This window comes from Camelus dromedarius, chromosome 11, assembly GCF_036321535.1.
Source record: "Camelus dromedarius isolate mCamDro1 chromosome 11, mCamDro1.pat, whole genome shotgun sequence".
Classification (NCBI taxonomy): domain Eukaryota; kingdom Metazoa; phylum Chordata; class Mammalia; order Artiodactyla; family Camelidae; genus Camelus; species Camelus dromedarius.
In genome coordinates, this window is record NC_087446.1 from 50,378,653 (window position 1) to 50,399,584 (window position 20,932).

A 20,932-nucleotide genomic window follows, 5' to 3' on the forward strand; every position below is an offset into this window, starting at 1 on the left:
GCTGGGTCTCAAAATTGATAACAGTTAATTTACTGAGCAGTTACATGATACAAAGTGTTTTTTTCTGATCACTTTTACATGTTTAAAGGTATCTGAGAATAGTAATAACATTTTACCTCAAGTGATATCTAGCTAATTGAAACGCATTTGTGTTTGTAGTATTGGGAGTTGCCATACAATTCTGCTTTGCTCATTTTATTAAAATATGCTATTTAGAACATTTTCAATACATAGACATGGAATAGTTATCATTACTCTTGTAAATAAAATTTAAACTCTGTTCCTCAGTAGATGAAAAATAGCTATAAAAGATTTCAGCAGAACATTACTGGCTCTTTTTATTCAGCATTTACTATATGCCAGGCTTTGGACCATGTCCTTCAGTATAGTGGGGTTTAATACAATGTAAACATGGGTGAGATTTTTCTGAAAGTGGGCAACTTGCTTTTTCCATGGCATACCCAGCAAAGCAGCTGGCACATTCTAAAGTCAATAAATTTTCAATAAATGAATGAATGATCTTAAAACTAAGAAACAGGAAACCAGGAATCAACCCCTTCTCTGCCCACTGAGACACCCTAAAACATAGGATCTTCTGTAACAGATGACCTTGAAATCTAGAACATAACTTGAAAATAAATATTCTTATTAATCTCCCTTCATTTTCAGTGGCAACTTTTTTCTTTTCTTAGTCAGATACAGTGAATATTATTTTGACACAGATACATGACTTTTTCAAGAACACAGTAATTTCAGACTCATATATTAACCAATTGATAAGCACATGTTTATTTTACCAATATATTTGAAGGGTATATCAAAATAAGTATATCGCACAATAAGAATTCTATGGTCTCAGGGTCCTTAATGCCTTCAACTTGTAAATTAATCATAATGCAGGGTCTTTTCTATAATACAATGGAAAGTTGTCAACATCAATGCATTTGGCTTTTTAATATCTGGATTTTCAAACAATAAACTGTCTTAATGCTATTTTGAAAATACGGCAAAGTATGAAAAGGAGCCCCACTCTGGTGTTCAAAAAGTTCTATTAAACTTTTTGAAAAGTTTCATTGTTATTATAAGTTGTTCTAATATTGACTAAAAACCCCCTTAGAAATGATCATTTTATTTGCATTCAGCATCTTAAATGACATGACAAGGGTATGGCATTCTTCAGGCAGTTATATTTTCCAATATTTCTATGAATATATGAAGCACTTTGAAAAATGGAAAGATATTTCCATGTATAAAAGTTGCCTCATTATGTTCACTCTCAAGCATGTCTGTCAACTAACTCATTTCACTGCCAAAACAGACACTCTGTGGATAATTAAGTTATGGCTATTGTGCTGTTTGGCACTTTTTAAACTGAGGTAAAAGAAAAAGGCTCAGCAAGGTTGTGTTTACACGCATACATTTAAACATGTCTCATGACAGTTGGAAACAGACACAAAAAGAAATGTTTTTAATCCATGTCAAGCATAGAAAATAAATATGCTAGGGATACTATTAAAATAACAATGAAGGTAATGCACAAATTACAGGTTTTACCATTCTAGCCAAAATCTTTCTCAGGCTAACCCTAAAACCCTAAAAATGAAAAAAAAAAAAAAAAAGGATAAAAAAGTGAATGGTTCACTTACGACAAATGTTCAATTAAATTCATTTGTGATAAATGAGGTTCTGAGATATATGATGATCTTAGTGTTAAACTTAACCAGGAAACGCTTTAATTGAGCGGCGTGTTTTATTGCTATATACTACCCTGTCTTAATAGAATAAAGCTGTAATTAAAATGACATGCTGTCTACAGTAGCATCTCCTGTGGCTGAAGAACTACATGTGTGTGACATGACCAGGCTTAAAGTTCTGTGGAGCATTTCTTCACCTCATTGACACAACGTGGATTTACATAGATTAGTCAATTCCTAATTTCTATACATAAATACACCTTGTTTAAGCTAGTTTATGTGGAAATCACTGTGAAATTCCAATTAAGTGCTCCATTTTTCCTATGTGCTCCTCCTGCGACAGAAGTCAAATGCTAATCCTGCTGAGCGGGTGATTGCAGGGGTGTTGGTGTGAGGAAATAGCCATTTAAAACAAGGCAAGGCCTTTAAAAAAAAATATGTATATATATATATATAGAAAACACTTTTAAATGTTTGTCAACCACTTTTTAAGCAATGAGCAAAAATGGAAACTCAAGTGTGATAAAAGCCAAGTGACAAGCTAACAGATGTGTTAGAACTTTTGTAAACCATTAAGAACCACTTTGAAGACTCTGAAAAGGGCAGAACACAAGGCAATTTCAAGCCAATGATATGCGTTTCAAAGCCCATCAGCTCAATCAAGACGCAGTCCCTTTCGCATTTACCGTGTTAGGAACAATTCAGTGCAGGCTTACCGAACAATGTTTATGATACCATTTAAGGAGTGCCTACTATACACCAGGCGCTGGACTGGCTAGGAATTTCGCACCTGCCATTTCATTCATTCATCAACATTCCAATCTCAAGAATGGGTATGCACCCGGAATGTGACGATGACTGTTTTCAGCACATTTTTTAAAAGAGAAAAAACATAAATATTTTAGCATCATATTTAGTTATTGGCCATGAGGGGTAAGGATTTCAGGCACACAGACTGCCAGTTATTCAGGGATGGAGCCTAGAAAATGGATATCTCCACATCGCCCCAGCTTTCCATAAGAGAAAAACAAATGACTTTCCCTATGGAAGAGAAAACACACACTGTCAGGTTCCACAGCATGATGTCCCGTTCTCAGCACAACACTTCAGGATACTCCAAATTTCATATGCCACCAACAAACCTAACTTCCAGTTCCTGTGGGAATCTGTTTCAAGTTACAAACAGATGAATTAAAATTTTGGGAACAAAACTATCTGACTCCGAGTGACTAAAATCGCTTATTTGCAGAAAACTTCATGAACTTTTCACTTCTTCATCAGATGTTCTGACTTATCTGAAGACACAGAATCAAACTAGCTATTCATCGTTCTGAATGTTTAATTAAGATGGGAACTTAGAGTCAACTCAATAGTGAACTGATCTGATTTTTTTTTAAAACTTAACTAGATGGTTCTGTGACAAAAAGTTTCCCAGTCAAGGCTGGTTACCAGCCTAGCTACAGAGAAATTATTTTTAAAATTCCACAGGCTAGAAAGCAAGCAAAACATTTAAAAATGTTTTTATTATTATTTTCAGTCTTCTTTACTGATGGAGAAGAACAGCAGGTATCTAAGGGGGGTTTGCTGTCATAGCAAACTGTGGCACTAACTGACTTGAGCTGAAACTTTAAAGGAAGAATACTAAAAACCACTAATAAAACCTCCAAATAAACTTCAGGAGCCACTGTGATGCTATGCTGACTGGGCAGCAGATTTTAAGAAGAATGAGGAGAACTGAGAAGAGGTTCCAAGAAGTCTTACAAAGGCAACCAAAGGGGCAAAAAAATACCTCTGGGAAAGAATAAAATGAAACGACTTCAAAAGGATGGTTTTAATGACCTCCTACAAGTGCCGGGTACACGGGAACCTGGACTAGAGAAATCAAAACTTCTGACCTTTAAATACTACACAATTGAACACATTATCTGGAGTACAGTGGACACCCAAAAAAAGACTCTGAAGAATGACAACCATCTGTCTTGAGTAGTAAGACTTAAGAAATATCACTTACGTAATAAGGTGTGTTTGTCACACAGCCTGGAAGTAATTCATTTATGTGATCCACATGCAAACTTCCCTTCAGTCACAAGGGAAAGCAAGTCAGGTCATCCTTTACCTTCCTGCTTGCTGGAAAACAACAGAAGTCTGCATTTTTTTTTTTTTTTTGTCTTGAATATTTCAGAGACAGAAGAACAGAGGCCTTAATGTTCTGGTACAGCTCATGAGAAGATAAATCAGGAATAGTGTCTATTTCTTTGATTCTGTCCTTTTAACTCCATGCATATAACATTTACTGTATATCTATCAAGTGTCACATTAACACCCTGCATGCTGGGACGACAAAGATGAAGATGGAAAGCTTCCCTCCCTGGAAGAATTTCTATTTTTAAATGTTCCTTAACTTCCAGATTTGAATCGGCAGATCAAAGAAATGAAATGAAAATATCTCCACACTCCGAATTCAGTTTTGTTCCATAAAATCTGAGGCATTCCCCAAGGACATGAGATCTAAAAAAATTCGTACTATGTGTTTCCCTAACCAATGTTTCTCAACCCTGAATACACATCAGAATTATCTGAGGTGCTTCTCAAAGATGCTTGGGCCCCACACTAATTGGGTTAAATCAGGCTGGCTAGGAGTGGGCCCCTAGAATAGCATTTTTTCAAAAGCTGCACATGTGATTATGATGTACAGTCAAGATGAGACCACTGGGAACACAAAACAATGCCTGACATGTAGAAGGCACTCAGTAATGTCAGCCTTTACGCCTGCCATTACTATATAATTTGGAATCAATTCTAAGACAACATGAAAAAGAAGCAGCATGGTCCAGACTTCCACTGAAATATACAAGCCAGTACAAAGAAAAGAGTATAGTTAGGAAGCTGTTGTCAAAGAAGGCTTTAAGCAGGAAAAACGTCCCCATCTGGACTTTGATTTGGAAGGTGTTTAGATGGCCAAAGAAGAGAGAGAAGGCACTCTAGGAAGGACAGGTGGCCTGAACAAAAGGAAAGGAGGCAAGGATGGTGGTGACACGTGGGGCAGGTTAAGGGGACCAGCCTGACTGCTGGGACAAGGCCAAGGGTGTGAACATTAGGAATGTGGTTGGAGCTAAATGCCGTTGATGGAATGAAGGTCTTGAAGGACAAACTGAATATTTTTATTTGATCTGCTAGTCAAATGGGGATAATGAAGGTTTTCCTGAATAACTTAATGAAAGCTCTGTTTTTTAAAAACTCACCTAGCAGGAGAGGATGAGAGATGGTGGGACAATGGGGGACTTGCTGAAAGGCTCCTACGGCAGTGAGAGGCTATGTAGCAAGAGGTAACGATAACCGATCGTTTGGACACTCCCATGAGCATCTTCTCCTCTGTCCTCACAACAGCACGTGGGTAGAATCGGGCTTCTCCTCCAGCTGTGGGGCCCTGGTTCACTACTATCATCAAGGGCGGTTCCTACCTCTGCTGCCTGTCTCTTCAAGGGGTCTCCATTAGTGCCGAAAAATGAGCTAAATGTGAGGAAACCCCTTGCTCTTTGTATTATAAAGTCAATGTTACAGAAGAGAATAGCATCACAGAACCATACCCGTACTTCTCAAAACTCCAAAATCCTCAATGCAGGCTCCTTCAGTTCCCAGCTATACCACAGTACGTGATTCACTCCTGCGCTGGTTTACTCCAGCCCGAGACAGACCTGGCGGGAATTGTGTCTCATGATGGTTATCCTGATTTTACCTCGTGGCAGATTTTAAATGGCTGCAAATTACTTGGCACTCCTCCCTTTGAGGGCCACCTGTGTTTCCCCTTCTCTTGTATTTGGGATGGTCCTGCTGCCTTGCTTGACCGAGGGATAGGGAAGAAGTGACGTTCTGGAACTTGCAAGGCTAGGTTATAAGACTTGCAGCTATCGCCTGGGTTTCTTGGAATGTTTGCTCTTAGAACTCTCCCTTTCAGAGCCCAGGCTCCACACTCCAGACACCTGGGAAGTCCAAGGCTGGATGCTGGGACAGCTCTAAGTGAGCTCCCAGACAACAGCCAGCATCACGGTCAGCCACGTGAGTCCCATGGACATCTATCTTCTCAAAGAATAACTAATTCCTTCACATATTTTAATTTAAAAAGTATTAGGGATTTAAAATTTTAAACAACAAAAAATTCTGAGTCTTCTCAAGAGGACCAGCAGAAGCGTATGTATTGTATATTCTATTTCTGATGGGCACTTAAAATGAATAAAATCAAGGTCATTACGGCACGGTGCCTGAACATGTGAAAGAAAAGGGAAAAACTGAATTCATCTTCAGAATATTTATAAACAAGAAGGCAATTAAATATTCAGCAATATATAGAAAAGGACCTGAATTTTTTTTTTCCTTTCCTTTTCCCAGATGCTTTGATTCTGAAACAAAAGTCTAAAAACTTAACAGAGGCTTTTTGATCTTTGACTTCAGAGAGAATTTTAGTGCCTTAAGTTTACTGTTCACATAACTCACAAAAATAAAAAAGTGTGCCCCTGAAATATTCCCAACTATTAGCCGGTTGACAAAATGAATAATGCTATTAAAAATAAAATCAGTTATGGGAACCTTACATAAAGTGATGAATCACTCAGCATTGCCAAATGAAGTACTGACTGGAGGCTAAAAAGAATGAAAGGGAGGGATTTCATTAAAAGTGGAAACATTACTGAAAGTAAAATAAAATATTTGGAATGAAAAATACAAGGGTCTGGAGAGCATGTTATATGTTAAGGCAAAAATCCAATTTCTTACTGAAAGAGTATAAAATGGAAGCACAATCTAATGAAGTCTTAAGGATTCTAACAAGCATTTCTAGATAAAAATCATATTGTTCCTTTGTACAATTGGCCTTTTTATTCCTGACAGACTCCAGGTGTATTTGAACGAAAACAAAGTCATTTAACGGATTTAAAAATTGTGCATCTTCACTACGCAAAAAAAAAAAAATCACTGTAATTAAGAAAGAAAAAACACCTTTATTTAGAGCCTCTGTTATCCCAAGATTAAAGGGATGGACACTATATTAAGAACTACATATCAAATCCCCTCCAAAGATATAATAAAATGGACTGTAACGTTATGGGCAATCAGCAAGAGAACTGGGGTAGTGGAGAGCAGGTTGAGGAGTAAAGGAAGTATTTCCCACCCCTCACCCTAACATAAGGACACATTTGTTTAACTATTGGAAAGACGATACTTCACTTCTGTGCAAACTCTCATAGCCAAGAATCTCAAAGTATTTTAAGAACACAGCGACTACCTACGTTCCTTCCCTTACTTTCAAGTTGCTACCACTTCTATCATTGTTCAGCAGCAAAACTAACCATTGGACGTCTTCTGACAGCAAAAAGAGACTTTTTTTTTCCTGGTGGGCACAAGAACAGGAAAGAGGGGGCTCACTCAAAGGGAATAAATACACCAGAGCCTAAGGCACAGCATTGGTCCAACATCTGAGCCACATTGATGGCAAACAAGTGTAGCGAAAAATCACTGTTGACAATTCTTTTTTTTTAATGTTCCTTTTTAAAATAATTTCAATTGAAGTATAGTTGATTAACAATGTTGTGCTAGTTTTTGGTGTAGAGCATAGTGATTCAGTTATACATGTATACATTCTTTTTCATAGTCTTTTTTATTATGGGTTATTATAAGGTACTGAATATAGATAGCTCCCTGTGCTACACAGTAGAACCTTGTTGTTTATCTATTTTATATATAGTAGTTTGTATCTGCTAATCCCAAACTCCTAATTTATCTCCCCCACCTGTCCCCTTTAGTAATCATTAGTAAACAGACTCACAGCTGTAGAAGACAATTCTTTTAAATTGCCCAAAACATATAGTATTCTTTGGCTTCCTACATGTAACCCTCAACTCTCTGTATCCTATGTTTTTTTTCTGCATAAATCCGTACACAATTTTCTGGGCATTCAAACCAACATACCTCTTAAAATAAAGCTTAAATCCCTAAAGTGAGTAAGTGTTAAGGGAAAAGTTCTAAAATGTTCCTACTTGCCTGCTGGATTTGTTCCTGTTTTATTATTAAACCTCAATAAATAAAGCTTCAATACAGGTTAACAGACTAAGATTTCTTGCTGTTAAAACAAAATAGAGAAGAATACTTTAGGGATGGAGAAAGAGATAGGTGCTAAGTTCAGAGGCAAATTAAATGTACAGAAATTGCTACCCTTTTGTAATTTCAACTTAGACATTATTTGGTTGGGAGTGTGGCTGACTCATTCTGTACCAGAAGTAAAAGGACTGTCTATCAGTCCTACTGGTTCTCTTTGCTGCAAGAACTTCTTGAACCTGAAGAAGTTCAGTAACTTGGGGACCATATAACAATTTGTTCAGAGCTGACTCCTTATGAACTATGTAAACATTATTAGTATGTTAATATAAATCTAGAGCTATGTTAAGCAGATTACAAAAAAACCAAACAAAACCCAAAACAGATGTAGTAAGACTATTTCATATTATCTACAAATTCCATCAAAGGATGTGTGGGGTGATGGCCTGAACACAAAACTGCTAGAATGGGTCCCAGCATTATCTTTTTCTGGATCCTCCATTCTCTCTGCCCTCGTTCTGAATCCGCATCAAAGTCAAGATTCTGTGATTTTAATTAGCCAAAACAAACCTAGAGCATAGCCTTAGCAAAAACAAATGACCAACTCTGGCTTATTAAATCAGGTCACAGTCTTCAGCTGAACTTGAAACCCCACTTGGAGCACAGATCCATCTTCTCCTCCCTCCCCAAAATGCCTAAAATGTAAGAGAAGCTATTTCATTGCATGGTTTCAGTGCATCTCAGGGAAAGCGGGGGAAAAAAAAAACAACTCTGCCAGTTGCAACAGGAAAACGTAAGTGCAAGCAGTTTAAGACAAGAGTCGAGGATTAACAGGTCAATAGTAAGCAGGACTGGGAGGCGGACAAGGAAATTAGAGCACACATTAAGTATTAGGGGTAAGAGACAATCCTTTCAGGGCACCAGAAGAAAATACTACAAATCTGGTTCCACTACGGTACACCTTCCTTGACAAAAGTACTTTAAAAAGAGAACAGTTTAACTCATCTATCCAGAATAAACATTTGCTTCCTAATCCTTTTATATGCAGTGCATGGACTAGATTTAATAATCAATAAATTATATTCAGGAAGTTACCTTTATTTCAAACATTTTCTAAAATGTTTAAAATAACAAATGTTATTGAAAATCAAGACTATCTGTTCCACTTATTTGGAAGAAAATTGGTGGCCTAACCAAGAGAAATTTAAATTGTTCCATTCTTTACATTTTAAGACCCTCTTTTATATACAAAAACATGAATATTTTAGCCTAGTGTAATAGTCACCAAATAATAACATTAATGAACTTCTGGGGAAGGATCTCCGATGATTAGGATTCACTTGCAAAACCTGGTTCCCACTAATAAACTGTAATAGATTCAAGATTATAGGGTGAAGCACTGACAGCCATACTTTCACCCAAAATCTGTAAATTTGTCACCACTTTTTGGACATAGAACAAGATGAAGGGAAAGGCTGATTTCTTCCCTTACGGGTTCAGGTCTAACATCACAATCTGATTTGTTATCATGATACCTGGCACTGGTTACCCCATCAGCCCTCATTTGTTTTCTTATAACCAATGAAAGTCTAATCTAAGGAATATGAAGATTTGGGGCAATTTTTTTTCTCTTTCACAAGACCATGGATGTGTAAACCGATACTTCAGATAGAAACAAAACTGGCGAGTGGACTTATTATAGGAAAAAAATTGGCCTGTTATGAGGATTAAAGCAGCTAACAATTATGAAAATGCTTGGTAAGCCATGAAGTTGGACAGAACGTGGACTGTAAGCTCCACAGGGGCCGAGGCAGTCATTATCCCAGTGGCCTGGAACAGAGCCTGACACATGGGAGACAGTCAGTAAGCATTTGCTGAATGAATGAAGTATATGGTGTAATTAATAGGGGGTAACAAAAATAATGAAGCAGAAATGCATGCAGGGGCATAAATCCCCTAGTTAAATGGTGCTGTATTTCACCAATGCACTTTACAACTCAGCAGTTTTCTTATTCAACATTGAGACTGGTGCATGTCATAAACTAAGGTTGAGAAAAAAGGGGTAACCAATACAATGAAATGATTAAAAAATCACATTTTGGAATCCACTCCTAAGTTTTGTCTGAAGGATCAGAACTGGTTGTTCACTGACATTTCAGAAAGAAATACTGGTATTTTTCTGAAAACAGTAGCTTTTCTAAATCTCCCTTATACTCTTTACAGAACATCAATCACTATTTCAACCTCATCTAATTTTCAGGTGATAGCTAACACTGTCAGCACTCATTATAACTTCATAATTCTACACAGTATAAAAGAATGCCCAAAATACTTGGTAAGGCAAGAATCTCTCATTTAAATAAAACCGGAGCAGTGTTCACAAGCTACGTTCTCTGTCAAATGATAAAAGTAAATGGATGTAAATGCTGCATGTTTGTGGGTACAAATTTACAGGGTTTTAATCTTTTGAAGATATTTTTCAGGTTTCAAAAATTAGATGCACTCTTTACAAGAGTGATTTTTTTTAAATAAAAAGTTACTTGTTCAAATAAAAATTAACCTAGGAGAACATCAACTCTTCAATGAGGACTAAATAAAATATTAGGAAAAATATGTGGTTAAGCTGTATTAGAATACTTCAAAGTGAAATATGAATTCTTATACTTTAATTACTCCAAAAAGCATTTTTTGCATTTTGATACTTTAATAAGTGTACAAGACTGAATATGCTCTTGAAAATAAAAAGAATGTAGTAAGGAAAACCTTTACTCAAAAACTGCAATATTTTGAATAAAAATAGTTATAAAAAGTTATTTTTCAGAGTTATTAAAATATCTGCATTTGATTTGCATTTAGTTTATTTAAATTTAATCTGGAAAATCTACAAAGGTTAAAATTAACTTTTCTGAGTAGCCAATCATGTTCAAGAAAAATTTAAGAATTCTTGAAAAATACTTCTCTGAATGCAATGCCAAATCGCCAAAAGTTATGAAAATCACCAAATTTTTTTAAAAATGTTATTTTTATTAGACATTATTTACTAGCTCTTGTCTAAATGAACCTGCTTTATAATGTTTCTAATCTTCTTAGTACTTCAAAAAGAACAGAGTGGCCCAGATTTCCCAGGCACATAAACTTTGCTATAACTGTATTCGTTCCTCTCCCAGGGTGCAAAAAGGCTGCCTAGAATTTAGGTTTTACACTATGTGAATGAGACCGGTGCTCATATAATTATATTTGTTCCATTCTGTTAGTAACTATTTCAAACTGAAAGACCAGGACAGGTTCTAAACATGTTAAATTCTATAAAGCCATTAGCAATACATTTGATCCGGCAGTTTGCTGGGACAATGGAATCTGCTGAAAAAGCGTCTATTAGTCATTCTGGACAAACCCACAGGGATTAAAAGAATGAGTTAAGATCGTCTAAGGACGCAGTAAAAAATAAATAATTAATCCAACTGGATCTCAGCTTCTGAGACTCTAAGAGGCTTTTTCCCTTTCTCACTGCCAATTTCGGCTGCCCCTACTTAAGCTTTAGCTAATATTTGACCAAACTGTCCGCATCCTCTTCCTAGTTACATCACTTAGGTTTTATGCGGGAATTAAAACAAACCAAAATTGCCGTTCTTTTGGTAAATTCTCATTTATTGGTGAACATCCTACTCCAAGTGCCAATTCAGCTTTCGGCTCAGCACGAAGACAAAGTCGCCCTCGATTTCCTTGCGCCTTAGTGACCCAAAATACAAGAGTGGAGAAAGCCAAAACTTTGCGCAACTCTCCTTCCGAAGGTCTTTTCGGGCGATCTCCAACAACCCCGACCGTCGCAACAGTTTGAGAGGCAGAAGCCCCCGAAACCGGCCGCGCGGGGCTCTCCAAGCCAAGAACTTTCCAGCAAGCGGGTGCCACGCGGCCTCCGGGACAGGAGCGGGCGGGCAGAAACGGTGAACTTGGGAAACCCCGTGAAACTGGTTCAGCGAGCCAGGAGGTCTCAGGAGGGGGCTGCCCTTTCCGCTAACACAAGGAGGTGCCCTCGGGGTTTCTCCGGAAAGGCCCGAAAATCAAGGTAGCCCTACCACTTGTTGAAAGAAGGGGACAGAGGAGAAGCTGCTGGGATGGGATGAGGGGGAGGTCACAGTTAGTGGCAGTACTCTCCTTACCCCGGAGGCGGCATCTCCGTTGGAGCTCGAGATGCCCTCGCACGGTCCTAGGCCAGGGCGGATGGATTCCTGCACACGCGGGAGGGCGCGCTCAAGTCGCGGGAGGGCGCGCTCAAGTCGCGGGAGGGCGCGCTCAAGTCGCGGGGCCCGCGGGCCAGGAGGCACAGCGCGCGGCTGGGGAGGGGAGAGCAAGCTCACCTGGGGCTGATGGCTGGAAGGTACAGTCTCGGTCCCCCGGAGTCCGGCCCGGCAGCCTGGCGCCGTCCGCCGAGGGGCTGAACACCTGAAACGCCCACCGCGTGCCGTAGGGCGCCCCGCCCGGGCTGACCGGTTCGGCCGCGGGGCACAGCTTGAGGGGAACCGGGCTGGCGGGCAGGGGCCGGACCTGCGCGCCCGCGGCGAGGGTGGCGGCCGGGCCGTGGGGCGGGGGCGGGGGCAGCCCGTGAGGCTGGGCGCCTCCAGCCCGCAGCAAGTTCTCGATCAGGAAACTCTTGCCCAGGTTGCCGAAGCCCGGCGCGGCGGGGAAGTTCAGGAGCGCGGAGGAAGCTACCACGTCCCAGTAGGCGCCGGCGTGGGCCGCCACGGCGCTGGGGAGCATAGTGCGGCGTCCGGGCCGGCTGCACGCCCGCCTCCAACCCGCGCCCCGCGCGCCGCCTCCCGCCGCCGCCGCCGCCGCCGCCGCCGCCGCCGCCGCCCGCAGCGCTGGAGCGCGCTCAGCCTGGAGAGGGGGCGAGGACACCGCGGACGCCCGCAGGCTTGCAACGGTATTATTTTTTTGGGCTGGGCGGTTTTTTAAAGGAGGGGAGGAGTGAGTGTGGGAGGGGGGAGCTGTGCGTTTCAGTGCAGGCTCTGGGGGCGCCGAGGGAGTCCCTCCCGCTCTCTTTGCAGAACCGTACGGGTTTGTTTTTTTTTTTCTAGAAGGCTGGAAGGTGTGTCCAACCCATCCATTCATGTCACCCGGCCCGCAAAGTGACAGACGCGGCCAACAATAAAGGCAACCCCGAGAGTCCAAGCTTTGGCAAGGGGAGGGGACGCGTAGCGGGAGGAGGCGGGCGTGGAGGCGACGCGAAGCCGGCGGTCGCCCCCCTCCCAGCGGCCCTGCCGACCCGGCCCTCGCTCGGGAGCCGGCGCAGCCCCCGGGGCGCCGGGGCGCTTGGACGCCGGCCAGGAGCGCCCGGAGCGCGGGCGGCGCTCGCATCTGGGGAGCGCTGGGCGCACCACCTGTTGCGCGCGACCCCTGGCTCTCCAGTGTTGATGTCGCTTCAAAAGCGGTTGGCATCCGGGGGAAGTGAATGGGAGTCACTAGTGTCTTGAAGGGCCATAGTCATTGGAGAAAGTCACACGTCTTGCTGAGACTGTGGTGGTGGTACGAATGAAAAGTTACCTTTTCAAGAGTGGGGTGTTTGCGTATTGGGTAGCCCATGGGGCTTCGTTGTTTTTGTTTTGTTTTGTTTTTAAGAGGAAAGGAAATGAGTTTTTCTTGACGATCTTTTAAGAAATTTCTCAGTTTTCATTTCTCAGTTTACAGCAGTTCATTTCCGGTTGCTTTTTAGTAAGATTTGACTTAGGAATCACTCTAGAAGACGTGATCTAATGCATTTTGATCTAGAAAAGGGGGTCTTGGAGTTGGTTAAATGGCAAACGACGGCAAGAAAGCCACCACCAAATCAAAGGTGTTTGAGTTCTCTGCAGAGAAACCAGAGCGAGAACACTGAACTCTTTAGGATTACAGCTGCTCTTTTTTGTTTTCGGTTTTCCCTAGAAATGTGTGTATTTTTCAATTTATTAACAGTCTAAATAGGGACTAGACAGGTGAAAAAAAGCATGTGTGTCATTAAAAGTTCCGTTAACCGCAAGGCAACCGCAAATCTCCTTATTTTGGAAACTGTCAATGGAGTGTTCAGACTGTGAGTCCTCTGTCAATTGACACTTACCATTGCCACTCTCTTGTGCAAATTTAGATGAATTTATTTAGAACACAGTTTTTAAAGGATGTCTGCAAAGTTTGGGAGTCACATGTGTAGTTTTACTCTTTGCCCTAAGAATAATTTTGCCCCTAGCTTCAATTTACTTAAAACCTGGCTAGAGTTGCCAGGTTAATGAGATAAAGTCAAAAAGTCACTTGGTTGATTTGTGTTTCATTGGCACTTGGTCTGTCTAAAACTTTTTAAAGTTCCATCTTCCCCACCGGCTAGTAAATGGGGATGAACAAGGGAGGCAGAAACCAGTTCGTGGATGTTAGAAGGTCAGTAGAAGGTGAGAGATTGAAGAGACAGTGGGGGGAGAACTAAAGGGTCATAGGTTAAAAGAAGAGGTAATACAGTGGTACGATGAGGAAAAAAAAAGAGGTACCACAGACAGAAGGCTGAAGGTCAACAAGAGATGGGAGTCCAATGGAGCGAAGAGCTGATGAGCCCGCACAGGCTGGGTGGGCTGTTCCTTGGTACGGGAGTGGTCCAGGCCCAAGACCCATTTTCATACTGCCGAATGGGGAATGAAAGACTGCCTTTCCCAACAGTTCTCTTTATCTTCAATTAACATCCATTTTTGAGTGAGTCAATGGACATTAAAAATTAATTTTTCAGTAGATAAGTAGGTGGTGTTTCAGATGTGGAGGAAAGCATCCCCACCTTCACATGAAAGCCTGTAACTTCCAGAAAGGAGCCAAAGGCTTCATTCTGAACCAGTCCTGCATTCAGTCACTGACTTAGAGAACTCATTGCCCAGAGCCAGCTAGAGGGTTAGCAGTATCTGGGGCTGGAACGCTGTCACATTTCCTTCAGCGAACCTTTCTTATAGGATGGGAACTTGAAAGGGCCGAGAGCTGGACATCATTGAGCTTCCAAAACCTATCACAGGACCGTCTCTGTCCCTGCTTGCGCATATATGTTTAAATGTGTGGTGGGATTCAGTCTGACACTTGCTTTCACATCCGGTGCTAGTAGGGTTATGAGGATGGCTCTCTATCCCTTAAAGTGCTTAATTAGCTGCTGGGAGCTATTGCTATTTATGCAGAAGAACGTAATAATTGAGAATGTTTTCATTCCTTGAAGGACCACTTTGGCCTATGCGGAGATCTGGTCCCCCGGAAACCATCATCACAAACTCAAATGCCTTCAAGGTCAGATGGGGAGAACCTCTGGGACAGCCAAGTGTAAAATAATAGTGCAAGTTAGCTATTAAAGAAGGCAGGGAGTGGGAGAGGAGGAGGGGAGCCCACCAAGCAAAGTGTATGCCTAGACCTATGTTGTCATTAGGCTAGAGAAGTAGGCTGGGGCCAGGTTGTGCCTTGCATGTAGCACTCAGGACTTTGGACTTTGTCGTTAAAGCAATGAGAATGGGCATAAGGTAAAAAAGACTGTAACTATGTGTGGTGACGGATGTTAACCCAACTTATTATGGTAATCATTTTGCAGTATATACATGTATCAAATCATTATGTTGTATACCTAAAACTAATAGAATGTTGTATGTCAGTCATATCTCAATTTTTCAAAAGCCGTGAGTTGTGATCTCATTTTTGCGTTTTAAAAGACCATGCCTGGGATATGGAGACTGAAGACTCTAATTGGAGACCATTAAAGTAATCCAGATGAGAGGTCCTGGGAGTTTGGGCTGGGTTTGTGGTAGTGATGATGGAAAGAAGCTGGAGGATTTGAGAGCTATCTAGAAGGCATCTGTGAATTTAGAGTCTCTCCTACAGAACCAGCGTGCTTAGTTTTATCAGACTGTGAGGACTATAGATCCATCGTGTTTCCTGATGTGTTTTCAAAGCCAAGAAGTTGAGCTAATTTTAGAGTTCAATTGCAGTAACTCCCTTAGCCTTTGTTTCCTTCATCTCCATCCTCTCCTCAGTTCACATAAGATTTTTTATGTTGATTTTGATGTTTCTGTCGTGTGTGTATCCATCTAGCGTGTCTCCTCAAATCCTGTAAGTAATAAACAAATGAACGCACGTATTCACAGTATTTCGGCTAAGAATTACTTCTGGAATGGGAGTCTGAAGAAGCTTTCCATTCCTCCAGAATCAGCAGAACTCTTCCCTTTGGGCAGGAAGGTCTGTGCTTGGTGGAGAGAGAAGCGTTCTCAGAGCCTCAGTAATACAGACACTGGATGGTGAACTCCAGGGGGAATCGCTGACCACCCATTGGCAGGCTCTGAGCACCGGCTCCAACAATCACAGCTTTAAAAAGGAGATGCGATCATGAGGAAAGAGGTTCTATTCTCAACTGAGAGGAGGAGATTCAGGGACCCACTGTAGCCCTTTCGTAACCTGGAAATCTGGCTGGGGCAGGATGACGCAGGGAGGGACACATACTTCCCAAGAACTGCTGAGTGTGTTGACTTTCTCTGCAGCCCAGCACCCACTCACGACTCAGAGCTTTGGACCGATTACATCCTAATGCTTGAGTTAGGGGGGAAATAATCTTTTTTAAAAAGCACAGGAGTATGTTAAGAGTTAGTTATATTCAGCCTCCTCAATAATCATCCCTCAAGTGAATTCCATGCAGTTGTATTCTTTCCTAAATTTTCTCCCATCCCGTCCGCCCCATCACACCCCCACGTACTCTGGGATCTTTGAAATAAATTCTAAAACTCTGGCTCAGCGCTGAAGGACACTTATAATTATGTTTTCAGTTTTGATCTGGCAGGACTCACGCTCCTATTGTCCTGCTCTCCCTGCACGTGTCTTTCCTGGCTGGCCCTGTTGGCGAGGGCGCCTTACTTTGCCGTGCCTCGGGCAGCGTTCCTCTCCGTGCCCTGCATGCGGTCTTCAAGCTCTATTTTTCCGACTTTCTTCCGTAACTGGGAGGCTTCCCAGTTTCCTTCCAGGCCATTCAGTTTCCCTGGCATTCCTTGCTCATTGATCATTTCGAACCCCTTCTCCACTTGTCCTGCTTGGCCCGAAGTGAAATGGGAGAACGACTGAAAGATTTTGAGGAAATTACTCTGGACGCTGCCGAGCAGCGGCCTTTAAGCTTTTCTCATGAGCTCAGTGTCCTCAGAGTCACAGGTGCCTCTCATTCATATTGTAATCCTGCCGAGTTTTCTGGTGGGCCCTGAATTGCCACATTGGGCAGAAGGAAGGATGCACAGTGCACTGTGAATTTTGTCACTTTCCCCCACGTTTACACCAAAGCAGTCCCTTTGGATGAATGTTAAGTTGTTTACATTTACTGCCAAAATTATGAAGTACACAGAGAGAAGTTAATCCTCCATGAAGCTCTGCCCTAAGACTGAGTCCAGGCTCTCTGAACCGAATGTAGGTGTGTTAATCTGCTTGCTGCAGAGTGTCATGTCTTTGGTTAGAATTTGCTTCATGTGAAATATAATAAGCATTTTAGGCAAATAAACAAAAATTAATCCCTAGAGTTTTTTCCCTAAGTCCCCTGTCCTCTGTTTGCCAGAGCTTTGATTTATTTGGAAACTAGAGTAATATTACAAAGCTTCTGAAGTAATAAGCATCGCTGGAAAGTCAACTATTTCAATTGTGTGGCGTCATTCTCCAGTGACCTTCCTTATGGTCCTCAAATGCCCTCCCTTTTTTCAAGTTCATACATGTATTTCACTCTCTCCACCATTCCGTCTGCTGATCACCCCCAGCCCCAATCCAACACTTCTGCCCTGGCTATACTGTCTTCCTTTAGCCCGCACCACGTGGCCAGCCATCCAGCTGTGACCTTGTTAAATGGCCACCACTTAAATGAATGACACACCAACATCTTCATTTCTTCTCACACTGCGATCATGCAGTGTTTAATTAGCTAGGTTGTCCCAATGTCTCACCTTTCTAATAGAGTGTAACGACTGATTAGTCCTCTGATTAGGATTCTTATTCTATCTGGAAATAATAAGCTTTGATCTCTTTAAAATATGCTACACCTCTGACTTCTTAAGAATTCAGAATGGCTTCTCCTAGGCAACACTCCGTGAATGTAAGGTTTTACTAGACTTGTTCCAAGGGGATACACTGTTCAAAGATAGGGATAGGCTAGGTCATGCCCTGGTAACACATGACTCCAAAATCAGAATGGCTTAAAGCAGTAGAAGTTCATGTCCATCTTTGGTGGACTCACCTCAACATAGAATTGATTCCTGGACTCAAGCTGTGGAGTCACCTCTGTCTGAAATAATTCTGGCCTTTTTGGTAGAAGGAAAAGAAAATATAGCAAAGCACATACTGACTCTTAAAATTTCTGCCCAAAAGGGGCACGTTTACCTTCTGCTCACATGTCACTGGCCAAAGCAAGTCACATAACCATGCTTGACTTCAGTAGGGTGAGGAAATAAATCTTCCCATAGGGACAGGCACTGTATATCTGTGAATGTAATAAAATATACTAACTACAGTATCCTAATCACGTAATATACTGTGTCAACTAGAAATCAAAACATACTTATAGTACTACTGGGTTATAAAAACCAAAGGAAAATATGATGATATAGAACAGTAAACTCAGTTTATCATATAAGGAATTATCTTTGGTTTTGGTAGGTAGTAACAAAGCCTCATAATAATGCAATTAAATACCTATTTCACTTTTTTTCATTTATTTCTATTAATTATCTGGATTTTTCTTACTTTGCCTAAGATAACTGTTAAATTGAGACAGCACTGAAAAATTTCTAGTGGCATTTTTGTGTAGTACAGATCACTGATGTCAGATTTTTAGACGTTTTAAACTGTAGCTTAAATTTTTCTGTATAAACCACAGTCTTTATTTCTTCAATCATTAAAGTGACATAACTATTTATTCTCTAAAAATACATAGTTTAGTGAAATAAGCTAGTTAAAAATAGAGGAACTAACATTTCCCCTCAACACCCATTTTTTAAGAGTTGAAGTATCTGCTTGCTTCTATTAAATGTAGTTGCAGTTACCAAAAGATAAATACAACTTTTTAAAGGTGAATTAATGCTATCGCTGAACGATAGCTACTACTTGCTATACCAAGCATCTCCCAGTTAATTTATTCACAAATATTTACCAGCTGCCCCGGTACTTACAGTGGGCAGGGCACTGAGGGTGCTGTGGTGAGTGAGACAGGGCTGATCTCTGTCCCCATGGAGTTAATTCTAGTTACAGAGATAGAAAATACACTATCAGGTAAAACAATTGTGATAAATGTGAGAAAGATGAAACGGGACTAACTGAGATGGACTGAATGTAATCCAAAACACATTTTGGATATAAAATGCATAAATCTTCCTGATGGATTATATGTGTAGGGTGAGCAACAGGAAGAAGGCCAGGTCTGGCTGGATCAGCAGGACAGATCATAGTATCACCAACTGAGATGGAAAAGAATAGAGGAAAATTGGGGTTTGGAGGTAACTGGAAGCAGAAGGCTTCAGTCTGACATGTTAAGTTTCAGAAGCTTATTAACTATAGGAGCACAAACATCAAACAGAAAGGGAATAACATATATAACATCTAATACATTTATATGTTATACAAACTGTTATTGTATGATAGCATGTGCATATATACGTATATATGTATAGAAAGAGAGACTGAGACAGTCAGCATTTAGAGATAGAACAGACGAGGTGGAGCGAGCCAAGAAGAAGAAAGAGTGGACAGCGTTTCCTATTAAAGGGTCAAAGAGTAAACAGTTTAGGCTTTGCAAGCCGTACGTTCTCTGCCACAACTCCTCACCTCCGTGGTCGCAGTACAAAAGCAACCGTAGATAATACAGAAACGAATGCATGTGGCTATGTTCCAATAAAGCTTTATTTATGGACACATTTGAATTTCACAGAACTTTTGCATTTTATGAACTATTATTATCATTTTTACTCTCTTTCAACCGTTTAAAAATGTGAAAACCTTCCTTAGCTCACAAGCAGGACACAAGGAAGCAGTGGGCTAGATTGGGCCCACGGGCTGCGGTCTGCTGACCTCCGAGGGCAACCCCTGTGTGTTAGTTACGTATGACTGTGTAACGAGTTACCCTAAATTTTAGTGGCTTAAGACAAGTGGGTCAGGAATCAGGGCTCAGTCCAAGGTCCCTGCAGTTGAGGGGTTGACTGGGCCTGAGTCACTGCAAAGCTCGACTGGGGAGGGTCTGCTTCCAGGCTCCCCCGCTGGTAGCTGGCCAGATTCAGTTCTTTGCTGCCTGTTGTCTAGAGACCCCCTTTTTTTTTTTGCCATGTGGTCCTTTCCATAGGGAAGTTCGTAACATGGCAGCCAGCTTCTGTCAGAATGAAGAAGTGTGAGCAAGGGAGAGTGGGCAAGATGGAAGCCCCAGCCTTTGTAATCTAATCAGGTATCACCCATCACTCTTGCCATATTCTGTTCATTTAGAAGTGAGTTGCTAGGTCCCGCCCACCCTCAAGGTGAGGGAGTTACACAGGGGCGTGACTACCAGGAGGAGCCGTCTTAGATGCTGCCCTCTACTGGGAGAGCGTGGTGTTACACACAGAGGCCGAGAGGAGAGTGGTTCCAGAATCAGGAGTGGTCATCTGTAGTAAATGTTGCTTAAAGGGTTGGAAAGGTAAGAATGGAAAAGTATTTACTAGGTATAAGGGGCTGGTGTGAAGAATGAATTGCAGGAGAGTTAAAGACTTTATGAAGTCCACTTTCAAGAATTTTTGCTGTAAAACAGTAGAAATGAAGCAGTTGCTAGAAAGGGATATGAAGTAAGGGGGAGGGGCTAAGGAAAAAAAAAAGAGAAGTCTGGCAATTCTAGAGCCTGCTTGTATGCTGGTAGGAATAGTCTAGTAGAAGAAGAGGAATTCTTGGTGCAAGGGAGAAGAAAAACTGAAGGACTGTCCTTAACAGAAGTGATGGGATCCAGATGACTCATGGAAGGATGCACCCTCTGTCGTAACTGCACCGAGGAACATGGGAAGAGATATCAATGTGCAAGCAGCTTGTCAACTGGGTAGTGGAAAGATAAAGGAGTTCCTGGGTAGTTTTTTATATACTCAGGAAAGTATGAGATGGATCAAACTGGTATAAGAGATTTGAAGATAGAGGTGTAGAGA

The 20,932-nt window shown here is 41.4% G+C and overlaps 1 protein-coding gene across 1 annotated transcript in view; it reads right to left on the reverse strand.

Moving 5' to 3' along the window:
• The window catches only part of DBX2 (developing brain homeobox 2), a 33,064-nt gene extending 20,477 nt beyond the window's left edge, over positions 1–12,587 (reverse strand). Inside the window, exon 1 of the mRNA XM_064491794.1 lies at positions 12,140–12,587. Within this exon, the coding sequence (XP_064347864.1) occupies positions 12,140–12,539 (400 nt within the window). The 5' untranslated portion in view covers positions 12,540–12,587. The remainder of the gene's footprint in view (positions 1–12,139) is intronic.
• Positions 12,588–20,932: the final 8,345 nt, after the last annotated feature.